Raw genomic sequence first — 17,584 nt, forward strand, 5'->3', positions numbered from 1 at the left:
CGTGCCCCTGAAAACCTTCCAGTGGGACACGATAGTGATATTGGAGGTGAAAGACGGTGATATTGATGATCCTGACCCTGTGTAGTCCTAGGCTAATAATGTATGTGTTTTAGTTTTTAATAAAAATGTTTAAAAAGTAAAAAAAGTTAGAAAAAGTTTATAAAATAAAGATATAAAGAAAAAATTTTCTACAGTTGTAAAAGATTTTAAGCTGTTACTACAAAAGAGTCAAAAAGTTTTTAAAATTAACAAGTTTATAAAGTAACAAAGCTATAGTAAGTTAAAGTTAATTTGTTATTGAAGAAAGAAAAATCTCATAAATTTAATGTAGCTTATGTATACATAATGTTTATAAAGTCTACAGCAGGAGTGTACAGTAATCTCCTAGGCCTTTGCATTTACTCACTGACTCACCCAGAGCAACTTCTAGTCCTGCAAGCTCCATTAATGATAAGTGCCCCATACAGGTATGATACATTTTATCTTTTATACTGTGTTTTTACTGTACCTTTTCTATGGTTAGATATGCAAATACTATTGTGTTATACTGCCTACAGCATTCAGTACAATAACATGCTGTAGAGCGTTTAGCCTAGGAGCAAAGGCTGTGCCATATTGGCTAGATGTGTAGTAAGCTTTACCCTCTAGGTTTGTGTAAGTACACTCTGTGATCTTCTCACAAGGATGAAATTGACAAACAATACATTTCTCAGAACATTAAGCAACACACGAATGTCCTTGTACTTCTTTCTGAAAGACTTTTCAAAGCATTTAACGAGGGTGTACATGTTGTAATTCTCCCAGAATGGGATATCTATTCGGCTTCTTAATTTTTCCAAATAATTTTTTCTGCACTGTTTCCGGAAAACATTCTGCAAGAATAGCACTCAATGGCCCTAGGGTAGTGTGCCTTCTGCCCTGTTGCTGTCATTCCCTGATCAGGGAATATGGGAAGAAGAGTTTCTCCAATCTCATGTCCCATGGCAAAACTGTTAGTAATAGAGGGAATGGTGGCATGCATCACCATTGACAATACTGAAAACATATCACCGTGACCTACTGTTAGAATTAGAGAGCGGATTATGCAAGAGTATTGTAGCAGTTGGGGTCCAATCAGGAAAAAGAAGCCACATGTAAGTTAAACAAGATAAGTTAATAGAAAGAATTAACAACTATGATACAAGAATAGGTATTAGCTACAAAGAAAGTCAATTCACTAGCCTCAGGCTGAGGGAGAGCAACCAAGGAAAGACAAACTGGCAAAGGATCCAGACTTTCATGGAGAAGGTGTGGTTCAGCCCACTGGAGAGCAGGAAGCTTGCTGGTTTAGCCAGGCTAGAGCTGACCTGGAGTTTCCAGACTATCAATAGACCACCTTTCAGAGGCAGACCAAGCAGACAGCAGCTGGTGGCAAGGCCATGCAGTGGGGGTTGGAGCACCTCTCTAGGTAATAGGCTTTCAAAGCACATGGGCTATGTGGGGGCTTGCAGAGAGAGAAGCAGATCTGAGTTTATCTCTTAGGACACATGCAGGGGGCATGCAGGATACCCAGGGGCTTATAGAATCCAAAGCTGCTCCCTATGTGACCCTCCAGACACAGGCAGCTGTATGGTTTGTTTCCATGAGAAGGAAGCTGTAGAGAAGTTATTTCCTGGCCCAAGCTATAAGATCATTCTGTGGCTACGGTTGGGCAGGTTCCACATTGTTCTCATGCTCATGACTGCTGATACCCCCAGGTAGGAAATTGCAGGAAGCCTCTTTCTCTTGCAATGTCCCTCCAGTGATTGCTAAGAAAGCTAAACATTGTGCTCACATTAAATGAGAAGTGCTTAAAGGGATTCAGTTATTTGTCAAGCAACATATGTTGAAGGGTGCATTGGAACTGAGAGGTAACAGATTGAAAACTCACACAGGTTATGTTGCTTATTCATAATAGTGGATCTTGCAGCACAATGCATTGCCATCCTATGCCACTGCACAGTGTGAATGCTGGTACTACTGTCTGTTTCCCACCTTCTCCTGCAATTGGAGTAAAACTTGGAGTAGTGACTACCAAATCACTTTTTTATCTGTTTAGTTTTTAACATTTTATTTTGAAAGAATTATAGATTCATTGGACGTTGCATGATAGTAGAGAGAGATCTTTTGTATGATTTATCTAGTTTCCTTCAATAATTCCATCTTACATAACTAGAGTACATTATAAAAGTCAGGAAATTGAAATTGGCGCTATATACACTACTAGTACTGTGCCACTTATCGCCTATGCAGATTCCTGTAACCACCACAGCGATCAAGACACAGAAATTTCCTACTACCACACAGATCTCCCTGTGTTACCCCTTTGTAGTGAAGCCTACCCCAACATGTCCCGTCCATTCACAATCCCTGAGAACCACTAATCCGTTCTGCACATTTGTAATTTTGTCATTTCAAGAATGTTATCGAAATGGTATTTTATAGTATACGACCTTATGAGATTGGCTTTTTTCACTTAGAATAGCACCCTTACATGGATAGCTGAATAATGTTTTTAATCCACCCCACAATCTCGGTCTTTTCATTTTTATGATTTGGCCATTTACATTTTATGTAATATTTGAAATTATTGGGCTTAAGTCTGAAATTTCAGTTTGTCTTCTCTGTTCCCTCTGTTGTATGTTTCTCTCTTTCATTTTTCATGTCTTTCTATGAGTTACTTAAATATTTAGCTACAGTGTTTTGTAACACACCTCAAGTATGATGGAGTTTTAGTAGTTCCCCTAAATGCGTGTTATACACGTAAAGCTTATCACAGTCTATTGGTATTAACATTTTGCAGTTTGAATGAAGTATAGAAACTTTACCTCCTGTATCCTTTTGCCCTCCCTAGTTTATAATATAATTGTGTTGGTTAGCTTCTCCACACATATTGAGAAAATCAGACACTATTATACTCGTAGATTCAACCTTCAATCATAATTTAGAAAATACAAGAGGAGAAAGATTGTATACTATTTCTTCATGATTTTCCTCTTTCTGTTCTTTCTTCCTTCCTGATATTTCAAGTATTTCAAGATTCCTTCTTCCATTTCTTTATCATTCAAGAATACCCTGTAGCCAATTTTTTAGGATAGGTTTACCAGCAACAAATTCTTCTTAGTTTTCCTTTGTCTGAGAATGTGTTTATTTTTTCTCCGTTATTGAAACATCATTTTGTTAGACATAGAATTTGGAGTTGGCAGTTATTTTATTTTAACACTTGAAAAATATTGTGCCCTTGCCTTCCGATCTTCATGGTTTCTGATGAGAAATTTGCTGTCATTCAGATTGTTCTCTCTGTATAAGCAAGGTGTCATTTCTTTCTTATTGCTTTTTGGAACTGAGAGGGAATAGATTGAAAACTGACACTGGTATGTTGCTTATTCGTAATGGTGAATTTTGCAGCACAGTGCGTTACCATCCTATTTTGGAACTGAGAGGGAATAGATTGAAAACTGACACTGGTATGTTGCTTATTCGTAATGGTGAATTTTGCAGCACAGTGCGTTACCATCCTATGCCACCGTGCAATGTGAATGCTGGTACTGTCTTTGTTTCCCATCTTCTACAATGGGAATAAAACTGGGAATAGTGACTACCATGATTTTTTTTATTTTGTTTCCTGAAATTAGATTATGATGTGTCTTGGTGGTTACCTCAGTTTCTTGAATTACAGGTTTGTATCTTTTGCCAAATTTGGAAAAAATTATCCACGAATTTTTTGGAGTATTTTTTAAGTCCCACCATCTTTCTCTTTTTCTGGAAATCCAATGACATGAATTTTAGATTGTTTTTATAGTCCAACTTGTCTCTTAGTTTCTATTCTTCTTTCACTCTATATTCTCTGTTTTGTTCAGATTTGATACTTACTATCATTGTATCTTCAAATTCACTGATCCTTTCCTTTTGCCCTTTTTATTTTGCTGAGTCCATCCAATGAGTTTTTAAATTTTGGTTATTTCTATCTCATTTCTAAAATTTTCATTTGTTTCTTCTTTATGTCTTCTATTTCTTTGCTAAGGCTTTCCACTTTTTCACTTTTTTTTCAATCATGTTGTTGATTCACTAATGCAATCTTGTAATGGCTACTTCAAAATTCTTGCGAGATAATTGAAACACCTGTATCATGTCAGTGTTGGTGTCAGTTGATTGTTTTCTGCTTTGGTTTAGGTCTTTGGTGGCTCTTGATATGAATGATTTTCAAGTGTATCTTGGATATTTTGTCAATTATGTTGTGAAACTCTGCATCTTACTCATATATTTCTGACCTTTGACTCCCTGAAGAAGGGTGTTCAATGACTGTTTTGTGGAGGTGGGATATTGGGCTCTTCATTATTCCTCCAAGGCCATCACCCCTGCTGGCTGGAAAATTGGGAAGCCCCTCTTTATTGCTCTCCTTGTAGCCTCCACTGGCATAATTGCCAGAAGGAAGCTCTCAATACCAGTGGATGATGGAGAAAGTTCTAATTACCAGCTCTGTTCTCTGACACACAAAGGGAAGAGGAGAAGATCTTGATACTGCTAGGTGGGGTAGAAGTACAGGATCTTCACATGGCTTCCACTGACATCTTCTAGAGGAGCCCCGTTACCATCAAGTGGGAACAAAAATCCTGGCCCCCGACTCAGTCTTCTCTAGTATGAAGGTAGTTGGAGAGAGAGACAGCAAGGGGCAAAAAGCCAGAAGTTTAGACTTACCACTCAGCCTTTGTGGATGGGAGTAAGGGTTTAGTTGTGGTTTTTCATGTTGTTTGCCCTGGAATATGGTACTTATGTTCTAGAAGTGTCCTGTCTTTCTAGGCTGACACTTTTCAGCTTATTTGGCTAGGGAAAGCAGGTTTTCCCAGGGCAATTTCATTTTCTTCCCCACTAGGATTTTCTGAGTTACTGGTTCTTCCCACCACCAGTTCTGTATATATGAAGGAAAAAGAAATCCCTGGGAATTCACCACCATATTGTTCCTTAGGTCTCAACATTCCTAGGCAGTTTGCCTTCTCTCTACTTTTCAAAGTCCTCTTATGTTTATTTCATGTGTCCAATTTCTAGGGGTTTTAGCTGTATTTAGTAGGAGACATTGAGAGAAAGAAGTATGTCTATTCCAACTTGATCCGGAAACAGATGTTCCAAATCAGTTTCCATTATTAGGATTTCCTTTTCTACAGGAGAAAATGACTTTGCTCCCCAACTTGCCAGTTTTTCTGCCTCTCAGCTTTCCCTTTCCAACTACGTGCAGTTGGCTCAAAAACAAGTCTTTCATTAAATAACCTCGTGAGGTCACTCCTACCAGCTGTGACAGTGTCTCAATCATTCCCTTGTTAATGTGGTCTTTTCTGTCATCCACACATGAGACATAGACATTAACAACATATGTTGTTTAAATTCTCAACATATGCTGATCAGTTTTCCAAAGATATTCAGGTCTTCTTTGATATACTGTTTTATTGAGACTTTCTATAATAAGTGACTAATTCCAACTTACTAGTTGGCAATATTATTAAGGCCAAATTTTCCAGTCTGTTCAGTCTATGGCTTTGTGTCTTAAAATACCCCCACTTCTTCTTCCAAGCACTCCTATCTAGGAGTTTCAGGTATAGCATCAATATTTGAGTGATTAAAGTGATTCTTTAGCCAGAGATACATCTGGATGTGGATTTAACAGTTATTGGGGTGTTGAATACACACTAGAAGCTTTATATGCATTATCAAATTTATTTCTCAAAATAAAACCATGATGTATATTCTACCAGTGAAGATTTTTCAAGGTCACACAGTTAGTAAAACCCAACCTGGGACTGAACTTCTGCTGTAAGCATGGAGCTACCCAGCAGTCCATGAAACATTACTATATCATTACGTCAATTTAGTGGGCAGCACACATTATCTTTAAAAGTGAAGGAGTTCAGAGTAGAAAATATCACCAGGCAGTTCACGTAATTGGGGAAACTATTGTTTAATGAACACAAAGTTTATTTCTTTTATATTCACTTTTATTAATCTAATTTGTGCACTGAGTCCTCGTGTATAAGGTATTTTTCATAATGTGGCTGGTCGTCAAAGAAATATGGAGCTATTGTGTTAGGTGACCTTCTGAGACATTTCTAAGCCTTCATCTGACATATTGTTTACCAGACCCACTGCGCTGATACTTTTCCAGGAAAATGCCTGATCCTTCAAAAACAAAATTTATGTTTTAAAGCCCCAAACGTACAGTGCAGAATCTTTGGGTTAGAACAGGAAGTAGCTATTTCTGTGGCAAAAATTCATGCTAGCATATAATTCTTGCTGCCCATGATGTGTGTGTGTGTATGTGGGGGGGGCGTGTGTGTGTGTGTGTTTCCGGTAAGAGTACACTTTGCCATTTTTTTTCTTCCTTATTGTACCAGAAAACGCTCTAAAACAAGGTGAAATTCCAGTCAGTCTCACAATGAGATGAGAATTGAAAACTCAAAGTACAAAAGATAAACTCCACTGGTTAAGAGGGCAGATCCTGGAGTTCCACAGATGTATTTCAAATCCAGGCTTTGTCACTCAGAATCCTGGGCAAATTACTATTTAATTTTCTTACCTGCAAAATAGTAATAATAGTAGCAATTAACTCTTTGTGATAATATTAGGATTAAAATGAGGTATACATGTAAAGTCATTATCAAAGTGTTTTGCCTGAGAACAAAAACTTAATAATTATTAGCTCTTAGTCTACTACTTCTGAAGTAAGACTTTTACAGAAACCAGTAATTCCAAAGGAAATTTTGAACTGTTGCAGGCAGGAAATGAACCACTTTACTTTGTTTTTAGACTTTTTAAATTGCCCTTTTCTTAGAATATACTAAACAATGAAGTAACACTGTCCAAATTTTTTATTTTAAATAATTGTTGGCTGATTTTAGATAAAAGGAAAATGGAAGAAAGTCATGTGTTCTTTGCTTTTGTTTCTTTATATTCAAATAGCCATGGCTATACAAACCACACCTCTCCATAATTTGTGTAATTCTAGTTTAACTTACATAACTTTGTGGGGTGAAGAGCCAGAAATTGTATGGAATTGTATAGGAAAGCTGGATTTCTTCACTAAGACTCAAACCCCAAGAGCTGGTGCTCCTAGAGTATTTTGAGTCTGAAAATAACTTAGACTCTTGAGTGTATCTTTGATAAAAGGATTTTTGATATTGCAGGACAACCTGGACCCATCCATGTTCCCAATGCAGAAGGGCTCCCTCAACCTCCTGAGGCAGAAATGGGAATCTTGTGATTATCAGAGAAGTGAGTGTTATCCCAGGGACAGCCGTTGCACAATTTTCCAACCTCAGGAAAGCAAATTGCTTGAGCCTGAAGAAGAAGTAGTATCAGCACCTGAACCTTTGGATCTCACAAGTCTGCCCTGCTCAGGGGAAGAGACGTTGAGCTCGAAGCCTGAAGGGAAGGATTCTGTGGACAAGAGTAACACCACCAGGGAATATGGTCGGCCAGAAGTGCTGAAGGAGGATTCCCTGAGCAGTCGGCGCAGGATTGAGCGCTTTTCCATTGCCCTCGATGAGCTGAGAAGTGTGTTTGAGGCTCCCAAGAGTGGAAACAAACCAGCTGAATATGGAGGAAAGGTAAGGAGCCATTATTGAGAGTCAATATTTACATATGACTTCCTTGCCTAGCCTACCGTTTATTACTAAGCATGTAATCTTTCCCCCCACCAGGATTCTAGACAGATGTCCTGAAGCCAATATGTAATGCAGTGTGAAAATGTGACATCCTCTCCTATTAATTTTCTCTATGGTCTGCTTCAACGTGGACTTGACTTCCTTTTACTTCCATAAAAACAATATTGATATGCCCTCTTATGTTGATGTTTCTGTATGTATGTGCCTAATTTCTTCAACTAGGTTGTAAATTCCTTAGAGGCAGGAACAATTTCTAACCACCCTTTGTACCTCAAACATTTAACAAATGGTGTTGCTTTTAGCCAAAGCTCTATGAGGATTTATCAGTAATGATGCTGACATGGAATAAATGAAGGCTTTGGAACCACAGTGATCTAGGTTTTAATCCTAAAGCCTGCCATTAACTTCTCTAGCTGAATGACACTTAACCTTAGAAATACAAATGTCTTAATCTGTTACTTTACATGGATCTTATGAAGATTATAGGTAACATATTTTAAACGCTAAGCGTAGAGTCTGGAATATTTTGTGGTAGATGATGATCATTCCTCAGTGATTATGGTATATTATAATGTCACATATAAAATATGTCTATTAGCTAAAGAGGGCATTTAGCCAAATTCAGAAAACAGGATTAGCAACATTATTAACTAAGATCACATTTATACTTTTGTGGTAATTAAAAGCAACTACTATTTCAACTAGAATTACTTAAATTTATTACACTCATTAGGGCCTGCACATAATAGAGATTATAGCTGAATTTTACAAAGAATTAATAAATGATTTCAGGTTTTCCTTTAGAAAGCAAACTCCACACTTTGTTTGTTTGTTTGTTTGCTTGCTTGATTGTCTCTTGTTTTATTTGGTTTTCACCTAATGACAGTTTTATCAGGAAGGTACACAGTCCTATTCTTGTTAATGGATAAATAGCCTTCATAGAAGGCATCACAGAAGTAGAAAATTTTTGAAAATCAATTGTTTTGCTAATTTTTGCTTCCAGTTGTGTTATTGGGAAATATGTAGTAAGCTACCCTTCTTTGAATATCAAGTAACTCTAATTTGTTTAATGATAATAAGGGATATGAAGTTATATTTATGAGGTTATGTTGAGACTAGAGGATCTCTTAAAACATGCAACGATTTGCTGATCCCTGATTTGAAGATTTTCTTTTTCTATTTCACAGGTGCAATCCTTTTTGTTTATACTTTTATATCTTTTAGATGAATGTTTAGGGATTGGGGTATACAACAAAGATAGTTACAGTGTCATTTATTTTTTATCTTTATAAATTAAGAAAAGTAAAGCCACAGAAAATAATTTCCACTCAATCTCTGTTGACTTTACTGTAATAATTTTGAACATTTGCCCAAGATAACTGACAAAAGAACCAAAGGTAGAAAAAGTCATCTATATAAGTGATGTAATATAACCTCTCTCATCTGGATGAGATGCAACTGCTTATATACAACAATAATATAATAAAACATTAATAATCGTTTCTGATTTAAATGTGAGATTAGTAATATTCAGCATGATAGGTGGTTTGCCATCTAGTAACTATACAAATAATTATGAAAAGAACCAGATATATTAAAACCACCATTTGCCTTGTAAAAATGAGATAAATTTAGTTTATGTAACATACTATTTTAAATATTCTAAGGTTCTGTGTCATAATATAGTATTTCCATAAATGTATGAAACAAAGTTGATGCATTTAAAAATTTCTTATCCATAGAAGACACGTAATTTTTAGAATCAGTTTACATAAAAAGTTTTAGGAATGTTTGCAAACTTATTCTAGAACAAAGGGGACGAGAAGAAAAAGAACAAAGAGAAGTCAATGATGAATTAAACTTGTTTTCTCCAAGTGAAGTATTTTGTTATATTGTTGGGCATGTAAGAAGAATTCTAGTTCAATCAAATTTAAAATTCTGTATTTCACCCCATAGCATATTAATTATATACAACTTAATTCTTAGTTTTTATAGATGCTTTTTTCTTTCTCATGTCACCACTTTATATTATGTAGTGCTTCATTATAAAGTCATGATATATTTATTTTCATAAATCATCTAAAAAATTCTGGCTACTTCATAACTCTGACATTTATGTTTTTGGAGACTATTGAGATACTGGGGATGTGGAAAAAGGTATTCAATATTTATAAAACTTAAAGCCAAGACAGAAAATAATTTCAAATAAGGAAAATATTTTGCAACTAGCAAATCATCTCAACCATAAGGAACAATAAACTACATTTTAATGTTGCTATGGAAGGAAACCCTTCAGTAATAGGCACTTGGTTTATAAAATTTATAAAATAATTGCAGTAAATTGAGAGCTTGTAGAATTTTTAAAGGTGTGGAATATCATGTATATGTACATCTATTTACAAGTAAGTTGACATACATACGCATACACATACACACATACATATATATGTAACTATACTTTTTAATGTATGTTTATATATGTGTATGTGTATATATATTTACTTGTAAGTAGATGTAGATTACAATTAGACCTTATGATGTATGTGTATACATGTGTACAGTTTTTAATCTAAATATTTTTCAGCAGACAGAAGGGAAATGTACATATTCATTATAATGTGTCTGTTTAAGGTGAGTTTGGTCAAACATTTATTACTAGGAAAAGGGATCTACAAGACTCTTACTATTTTTCTCAAAAGGCCAGGCACAGTGGCTCACACCCGTATTCCCAGCACGTTGGAAACCTGAAGCAGGAGAATCACTTATTGCCTGAGGTTCAAGAACAGCCCGAGCAACATAGCAAAACCCTGTCTCTACAAATATTTAAAAACTAACTGGCTCAGGAGTCTGAGTCAGGAGGATCCCTTGATCCCATGAGCAAGAGGTTGCTATGATTGCACCACTGCATTCCATCCTGGGTGACAGAGTGAGACTCCATCAATAAGCAAACAAACATTATTTTCTATAAGTGTGCAAGGTCATTAAAAAGAGATATCAATATCTAAAACATTCACTATTTCAGAGTCTTTGTTAAAACAATTTATTCTAACATAATTACAATAGAAAATCAGTGAGAAATTCTTAAAATAATTTTTTTATCTTATAATTTTCCAAAATGAACACAACCTATTGTCATTTCTAAAACACCCTGTTAAAACAACTTAAAATGAAGATTGAAACTGAAGATTTTCATGCTTATGAGGCAGACTATAATCCAAAGATGTAAGCATCCTCTCAAATAAATGATGTAGAACATAATTTTAAGAGTTTTTAAGAATTTACAAAAATATGTTGCAAAATTACAAATCTTTGAGAGAATGTCACATCTATTTGTAACACTAAGAAATACATTACTATTATGTAATTTATCAATAGCATTTGCTGTGTAACAAACCACCCCAAAATTAGTGGGGTTAGACCATTAGTGGTTTTATGATTGTTTAGAAGTCTCTGATGAGCTTGGCTGTGCATCTGATCTTGTCTGATGTCACTCATGCGTCTATGGTCAGCTGCAAAGTCAGCGGGAATCTGGCTGTTCTAGGATGACAACAGAGCCGGGACAACTCAGCTCTGCATCTCTCCTCCTCAGGTAGGTAGCACAGATGTATGCACAGGTCATAGAAGTTTCAAGAGAGAAAGTAGGAACACATGAGGCCTTTGGAGGCTATATTCATAATTTGCACATTACTTCTCCATGTTCCATAACATGTCCATGTTATTGATCAAAGTAGCCACAAAGCAAGCCAGATTAACAATGTACTGACATAGACTCCACCTCTTGACAGAAGGAAATGCAAACTTGTATTTGCAAAGGGAAATAGATACTAGGAGAAAAATAATTGCAGACATTTTGCAAACACTATCCCACAGACAGGTTTAACTAAATACATGCAAAATCAGGATCAGTTAATGTATCATGAATTAACCATAAACATTAGAAGGATCCGTGTTGACAAGTATTTATGGATGAAACTCATGACTTATTCTTCACTTACATTCAAGTAAGTGACTACTCTGGTGATAGTTATTTTGATAGGCAGAATAATAAAGACCTCCCAAAGATATTTACATTCTAATCCCCAGAATATACAAGTATGTTATCCAACATGTCAAAAGGGACATTACAAATGTGATTAATAATCTTGAAATGCAAAGATTTTCATGAATTATCCCAGATAAAAACTGAGTCTTTATCAGAGGACTACAGGATGTCAGATTGAGAGAGTCAGAGGAGTTATGATGAAAGAAGCAAAGGCTGGCTTGATGCAGGGCCATGACCCAGAAAATTCAGGCAACCCATAGGAACTGGAAAAGGCAAGGAAATGGATGTTCCCCAAGGGCTTTGGACACCTTGAGTTTAACCTGTGAAATTTATTTCTGAATTTGACTTCTGGAACTCTAAGATAATAAATGTGTGCTTTTTTATTTTATTTTATTTTTTGAGACGGAATCTTGCTCTGTCGCCCAGGCTGGAGTGCAGTGGTTCGATTTCGGCTCACTGCAAGCTCCGCCTCCTGGGTTCACGCCATTCTCCTGTCTCAGCCTTCTGAGTAGCTGGGACTACAAACACCAAGCCCGGCTAATTTTTTGTATTTTTGGTAGAGACGGGGTTTCACTGTGTTAGCCAGGATGGTCTGGATCTCCTGACCTCAAGTGATCCGCCCGCCTCGGCCTCCCAAAGTGCTGGGATTACAGGCGTGAGCCACCATGCCTGGCCTAAATGTGTGCTGTTTTAAGCCACAGTGTTAATGGCAATTTGTTATGGAAGCAATAGGAAACTAATACAGTTACATTATAGGTCTTTTAAACATTGTTAAAAAATGGTTGGGTAATACATGATTGTGGAGTTTTTCTCTGTTCTTCCCTGATGAGCATATTCCCATATTTCAAAGTCAGGTCTTTGATTTTTTTCTATTTGTAGTTAGTAGTATGAATGCATATAATATTACATAATCAAGAAACTTCAGTAAATCATAATGTCTTAGTTTTAACTCATCTGTATTGATCTTCAGCACATAGTCACCTAAAGATTGAATTAATCAGGAGAAGTTCATTTGTGTGTTTGTTTTTTTAAAAAAAGACATATTAGTCTTGGCACGGTGGCTCATGCCTGTAATCCCAGCATTTTGGGAGGCTGAGGCGGGCGGATCATGAGGTCAGGAGATCGAGACCATCCTGGCTAACACGGTGAAACCCCCTGTCTACTAAAAATACAAAAAAATTAGCTGGACGTGGTGGCGGGCGCCTGTGGTCCCAGCTACTCAAGAGACTGAGGCGGAAGAATGGCGTGAACCCGGGAGGCAGAGCTTACAGTGAGCCAAGATCGCGCCACCGCACTCCAGCCTGGGTGACAGAGCGAGACTCCATCTCGAAAAAAAAAAAAAAAAAAAGAAAGAAATATTAGAAAGGAACCTATGAACTCAAAAAGCACTTGGAATATACTTACTTCAATTCATATTTTCTGCTATTGGGTGATATAGATTATGTGAAGAATGTATACAGTTTTTAAATAAAATGAACTTGACTCTGGTTGCCCAGGTCAGAATAGATGCAGTGTTGAAGTTAATTTGGAACAGAACAGGAAGGTGAAATTTCATCCTTCTTCTTTGAAGCTCCCAGTTGCTGTCCATAGGGATTAGAGAATGAGGCCACTAAAAAGCCTCTTTAAAGAATCCTTTCAGTCTCCTGTATATTCTCACCATTAATCAGGAGGTTCACTTTTCAATTAATTAATCTGTTAATCTAATTATTCTATTCATGTCTTTTAGACTCCAAATGGTAAAACATCTGATTGTTACAGTAGATTACTTAATGACTTCCTGTGTTTTCAATGCACTCTTCTGATCTTTCCCCTAACCACACTCACTCATATAATCAGGTTGAGTTTACCTAATTCTCAATAAATACTGTTTCTATCATTTATTTAGGCCTCAGACTTTTGACAAAGACTATTCAAGCATGAGCTGAACTTTATAGAAAATAGGAACCACCATCACCATATACAAGTTGTGCTTCCTTGGAATACATTGATTTAATCTATTGCATAATCAGAGGCATGGAGAAAACCATGAAGAAAAATGCTAAGGGACCATGAACCTACATGTGCATCAATGATTAGATAGGGCATAAATAATTAAAGATGCTATAGTTTTCAGCATATGTGAGTTTCATTCACTCTACTAACCAGAGTCTCTGGTTATTCATTTAATGACCAATCTGTCCTCTACTTTTTAGTTCTGCATAATATCAGGCATTTGAAAGCATGGCTTACATTTTGGCTTCGACTACAAAATCACTTCATTAGATGCTAGAATTTATCTTTGCTGCTTAAACCCTGGCATGTGGGGATTTGGGGATTAATTTATCTCTAATCTCAGAGCAGCAAGCAATACTTCTTCTCAGGCAGTTACCTCTGTCAGTGCATTCTGACTCCGCATTCCCCACCCTCCCCTCTCATCAGTGTTTCTGAGGTAATTGCTGTCAAGTATGATTTATTTCTGTAAAAGCATTTAACAGGACAGAAGTTATTAGAATCTTGAAAATGATTACTGAAAAAAAACTCTCAAAAATATATAGAAAAATTAAAATGCAGATTAATATTAATATAGAAAAAGATAAAAAATAAGGATTATTCCCATAGGAAGAGTTTCAGAGATCTTTGAAGAAATAAAATATTTCTCCTTTGCCTGAAAAAATGGCAAATAGTTTTTTATAGAGTTGAAATGTCCAGTTTAGTAAAAGTGATCATTTTGGTTAGAAAATGTATTCTACAGAACAATGATTTTCTTTTCGGCATAGCATATGAGAACTTAAAATTTGGTGACTAAAGGTCAGTTGGAAACCTTGGCTCGGGAACTTTCTCATTGTATAAACTCAAATGACTTATTTTAACTCATTAATCCTTAGTTTTCATAACTGTAAAATAAGGAGATTAATACGCCACCTAATTTTTGTGAAGACAAATGATACAACACCTGAAGGAGAAGAGGCATTTAAGAGGCAGCACCTAATGAAATATAAAAAGTAGCACCAAGGTAGCACTACATGAATATTCCTTCTATTTTCGTTCCTCTGTTATCTCTGCAACCCACTGTATGTCCTTGAGAGAAAATATTTAATCTCAGTGGACTTCTGTTTTCTCATCTATAAAAGAAGAGGCTAACACTCTATGGTTTCTAAAAGTGGAAAGAAGCTTTGGGCAAAGAAGATTTTATACATCTGACAACACCTTCGTCTTGCAGCCTGCAAAGGTCCCACTGAGAAGAGCCCTCACTGAATAATCAGTACAGCAAATGCTGAGGAAACTTTTTAACATGAGTTACAATCCCATTTTGAGATGATGAGACGAAGAGCTGCAGTTTGTTCAGTTTTAGTTTTCAAAGCTTTATTAAAACCATAGACAGAGAGAGGACCTCCAGAATACTGTGAGGATGGGCCATAATGTTTTGTTTCATTTTATGCAGCGTTTTCTTTGTGGTGTAATTTGTTTTTAAAAATAATGTTACTGTTCTTTTCACCCACTTACATGTTTGCTATTTTACTGCTTCCTGTCCAGTGTTTTATTTTAGTTGGAAAAAGAAATAGCTGGCAAAACTCCCAACTAAACATATTTGCATGGCCTTTAAGACTTTCAGAGGGAGCTGCCATCTCTTCCCATTTGTTTGTGGTAGTGATATGTGCAGTCACAATATGACACTGTTAAAAAACATGGGGCCAGTAACCATACAAGGATGTTAAGCAATATTGACTTGCCTTCCACTGGGAAAACTGCTGTCACTTCATGGATTGGCATTCTTTGACATTTTACTCAGTAGACTAGTGAGGGCTTTTGCCCTTGTGTTATAAGAATAGTGATACTTGGTCTACTGCCCCTGTTAGGAGCCCGATTCTTTTACCCATCCTATCTTTCTCAGATGTTTATTCAACATTTCTAGGTACTGGCTGAATTAATTTAAAAAATACCGTAAGTGACTATTTTTTTCCTTTCCCTGTCCTCCTATGACTGATTTTCACACTCTATCAGGTTCTTTTCAAGAATCTTCTCACAAGCAGAATAATGTAGAAAATGCCTTCCTACATGAGCTTATCTGATGTTTTTTCATGGTTACAGATTTTTGGCAGGAATACCACAGGAGTAATGATGTTTTGCCCTTCACAGTACATCATATCAGGAAATACAGTAAATCAATGAGTCTGATTACTGGTAATACTGTGTGATCACTTAGGTAAGGTAATTTCTTCCAGTTTTGTCCACAGTAAATGGAAGTTTATTCACCAGGAATGTTGGATGTCCTGTCTTAACTTCTTGCAGGAGCTTTGGTTTGCTGGTGGACTTTCCATGATTAGACTTAGAGACTGTCTTTGAAGTGTCATCTCCATGACTCTTGGTGGATCCAAAGGCCCCCAAATTTTCCCTATTTAGTCATCTTTCTAAAGGTAATATTTTCTTTATTTCTCCCTTTAGTTTATTCTACTTGTGAGAAGATTCTTGAAAAGAAAATGATAGAGTATGAAAATTAGTCATAGGATGACAGGGAAGGGAAAAAATAGTCACTTGTGGTATTTGTTAAATTAATCCAGTGAATAGAAGTATTGAATAAACATATTTATCTAATTTATCTTTTAAAACATATTTATCTTTGGAAAGACTGAGAAATTGCCATAGGTTGGAAAAAACTAAAGTGGCATGACAACTAAATGGAATGTGGACTCTTCCACCAAATCCTGGGCCAGAGAAGAGGACATCAATGGAAAAGGTGGTGAAAGTCAAATAAGGTTTAATTATTTCCTACTTTTAAAATTGTGCTATGGTTAATTAAGATATTAAGATTGGGGAACATTTATTCCTTTTGCAGGGGAAATGATCCTCTGAGGACAAACTTCCTTAATTCCATGGGCTCCCCTGTCTGGTCTCCCTCACCCAAACAGGTCTCAGGGTTGATGTAGAAAATCTTTCTTTAATGGAGTTGCCCCCTTTTTGTTCCTCAGACTAAGTCCTTTCTCTGAACTTAGAAATATGTAATCTTTCATCAACACTGAAGTTCAAGATAATGTAATGTGCAGGGCAGGTATGGACAGTTTGGAGTGGAGGTGACTGTAAACAACAGGTACAGCCATCCAGCCACCCTCTTCCTGGAGATCAAGCAACCTGCAGGCACCTAACTGTGCCCTTGTTTATGAACATAATATGGTGTATTATGTATTTCATAATACATGATACATTATACTCACTGTATTATGTATGGGAAACAAATGGTTAACACATTTTCCTACTTGGAAAGAGATTTCTTTATGTTTAATGTGTAGTGGTGAGTGAGTGTAATAAGTTCCAAACACCTGAAACAAAGTCAAGCTCCATTAATGTTTCTCATCTGCACCAACTACCAAATATGATGATTTATGGTACTTAATAGTGTACTAACTTGTTTTATGGGAATGTAAGTCATTTATTGGATGCCATGAGACAAATTACTCTAAAGCATGGTAATGCAATGTAATGCATGCAGTGCTCTTTTTCCCCCATTTGTGGAACCCTGTCAGGAACATACATTTAAACTGATGAACATGTTCTGATTTCATTGTTGATTAGATGTCAGATTTCTTTGTTATTAATGATATAACAATATAATAGTATTTCCATTTCTGATCATAATGATTTTATGACTTCAAATCTAATCCCTTTTCCATTTTACCTTTATTTTTGAATGTTAGGAGCAACTTTTTCCTTTTATCTTGAAATAGGTTCATTTGAAGTTCTCATAGAAAAGAAATTTCAAGTTATAAAAACAAGAAATAAAAACAGAAACCAGGAGCTCCACAGATAAATTTTCTTTCTCTTTAATATACATGCAATGTGTGCATGGAAGCACACACAGACACACATATACACTGCACATAAATCATTTAAAATTTCA

General features: G+C 36.2%; 1 protein-coding gene across 4 annotated transcripts in view; it reads left to right on the forward strand.

Moving 5' to 3' along the window:
- The window catches only part of XIRP2 (xin actin binding repeat containing 2), a 597,703-nt gene that overhangs the window by 253,937 nt on the left and 326,182 nt on the right, over positions 1–17,584 (forward strand). For all 4 annotated transcript variants that reach the window (XM_021924350.2, XM_003907567.5, XM_021924351.2 and 1 more), the window contains one exon: positions 7,191–7,613. In XM_021924350.2, coding sequence (XP_021780042.2) covers positions 7,191–7,613 — 423 coding nt within the window. Of the gene's footprint in view, positions 1–7,190; positions 7,614–17,584 lie in introns of those variants that run through there.

The sequence above is a fragment of the Papio anubis genome, chromosome 10, assembly GCF_008728515.1.
Source record: "Papio anubis isolate 15944 chromosome 10, Panubis1.0, whole genome shotgun sequence".
Lineage (NCBI taxonomy): Eukaryota > Metazoa > Chordata > Mammalia > Primates > Cercopithecidae > Papio > Papio anubis.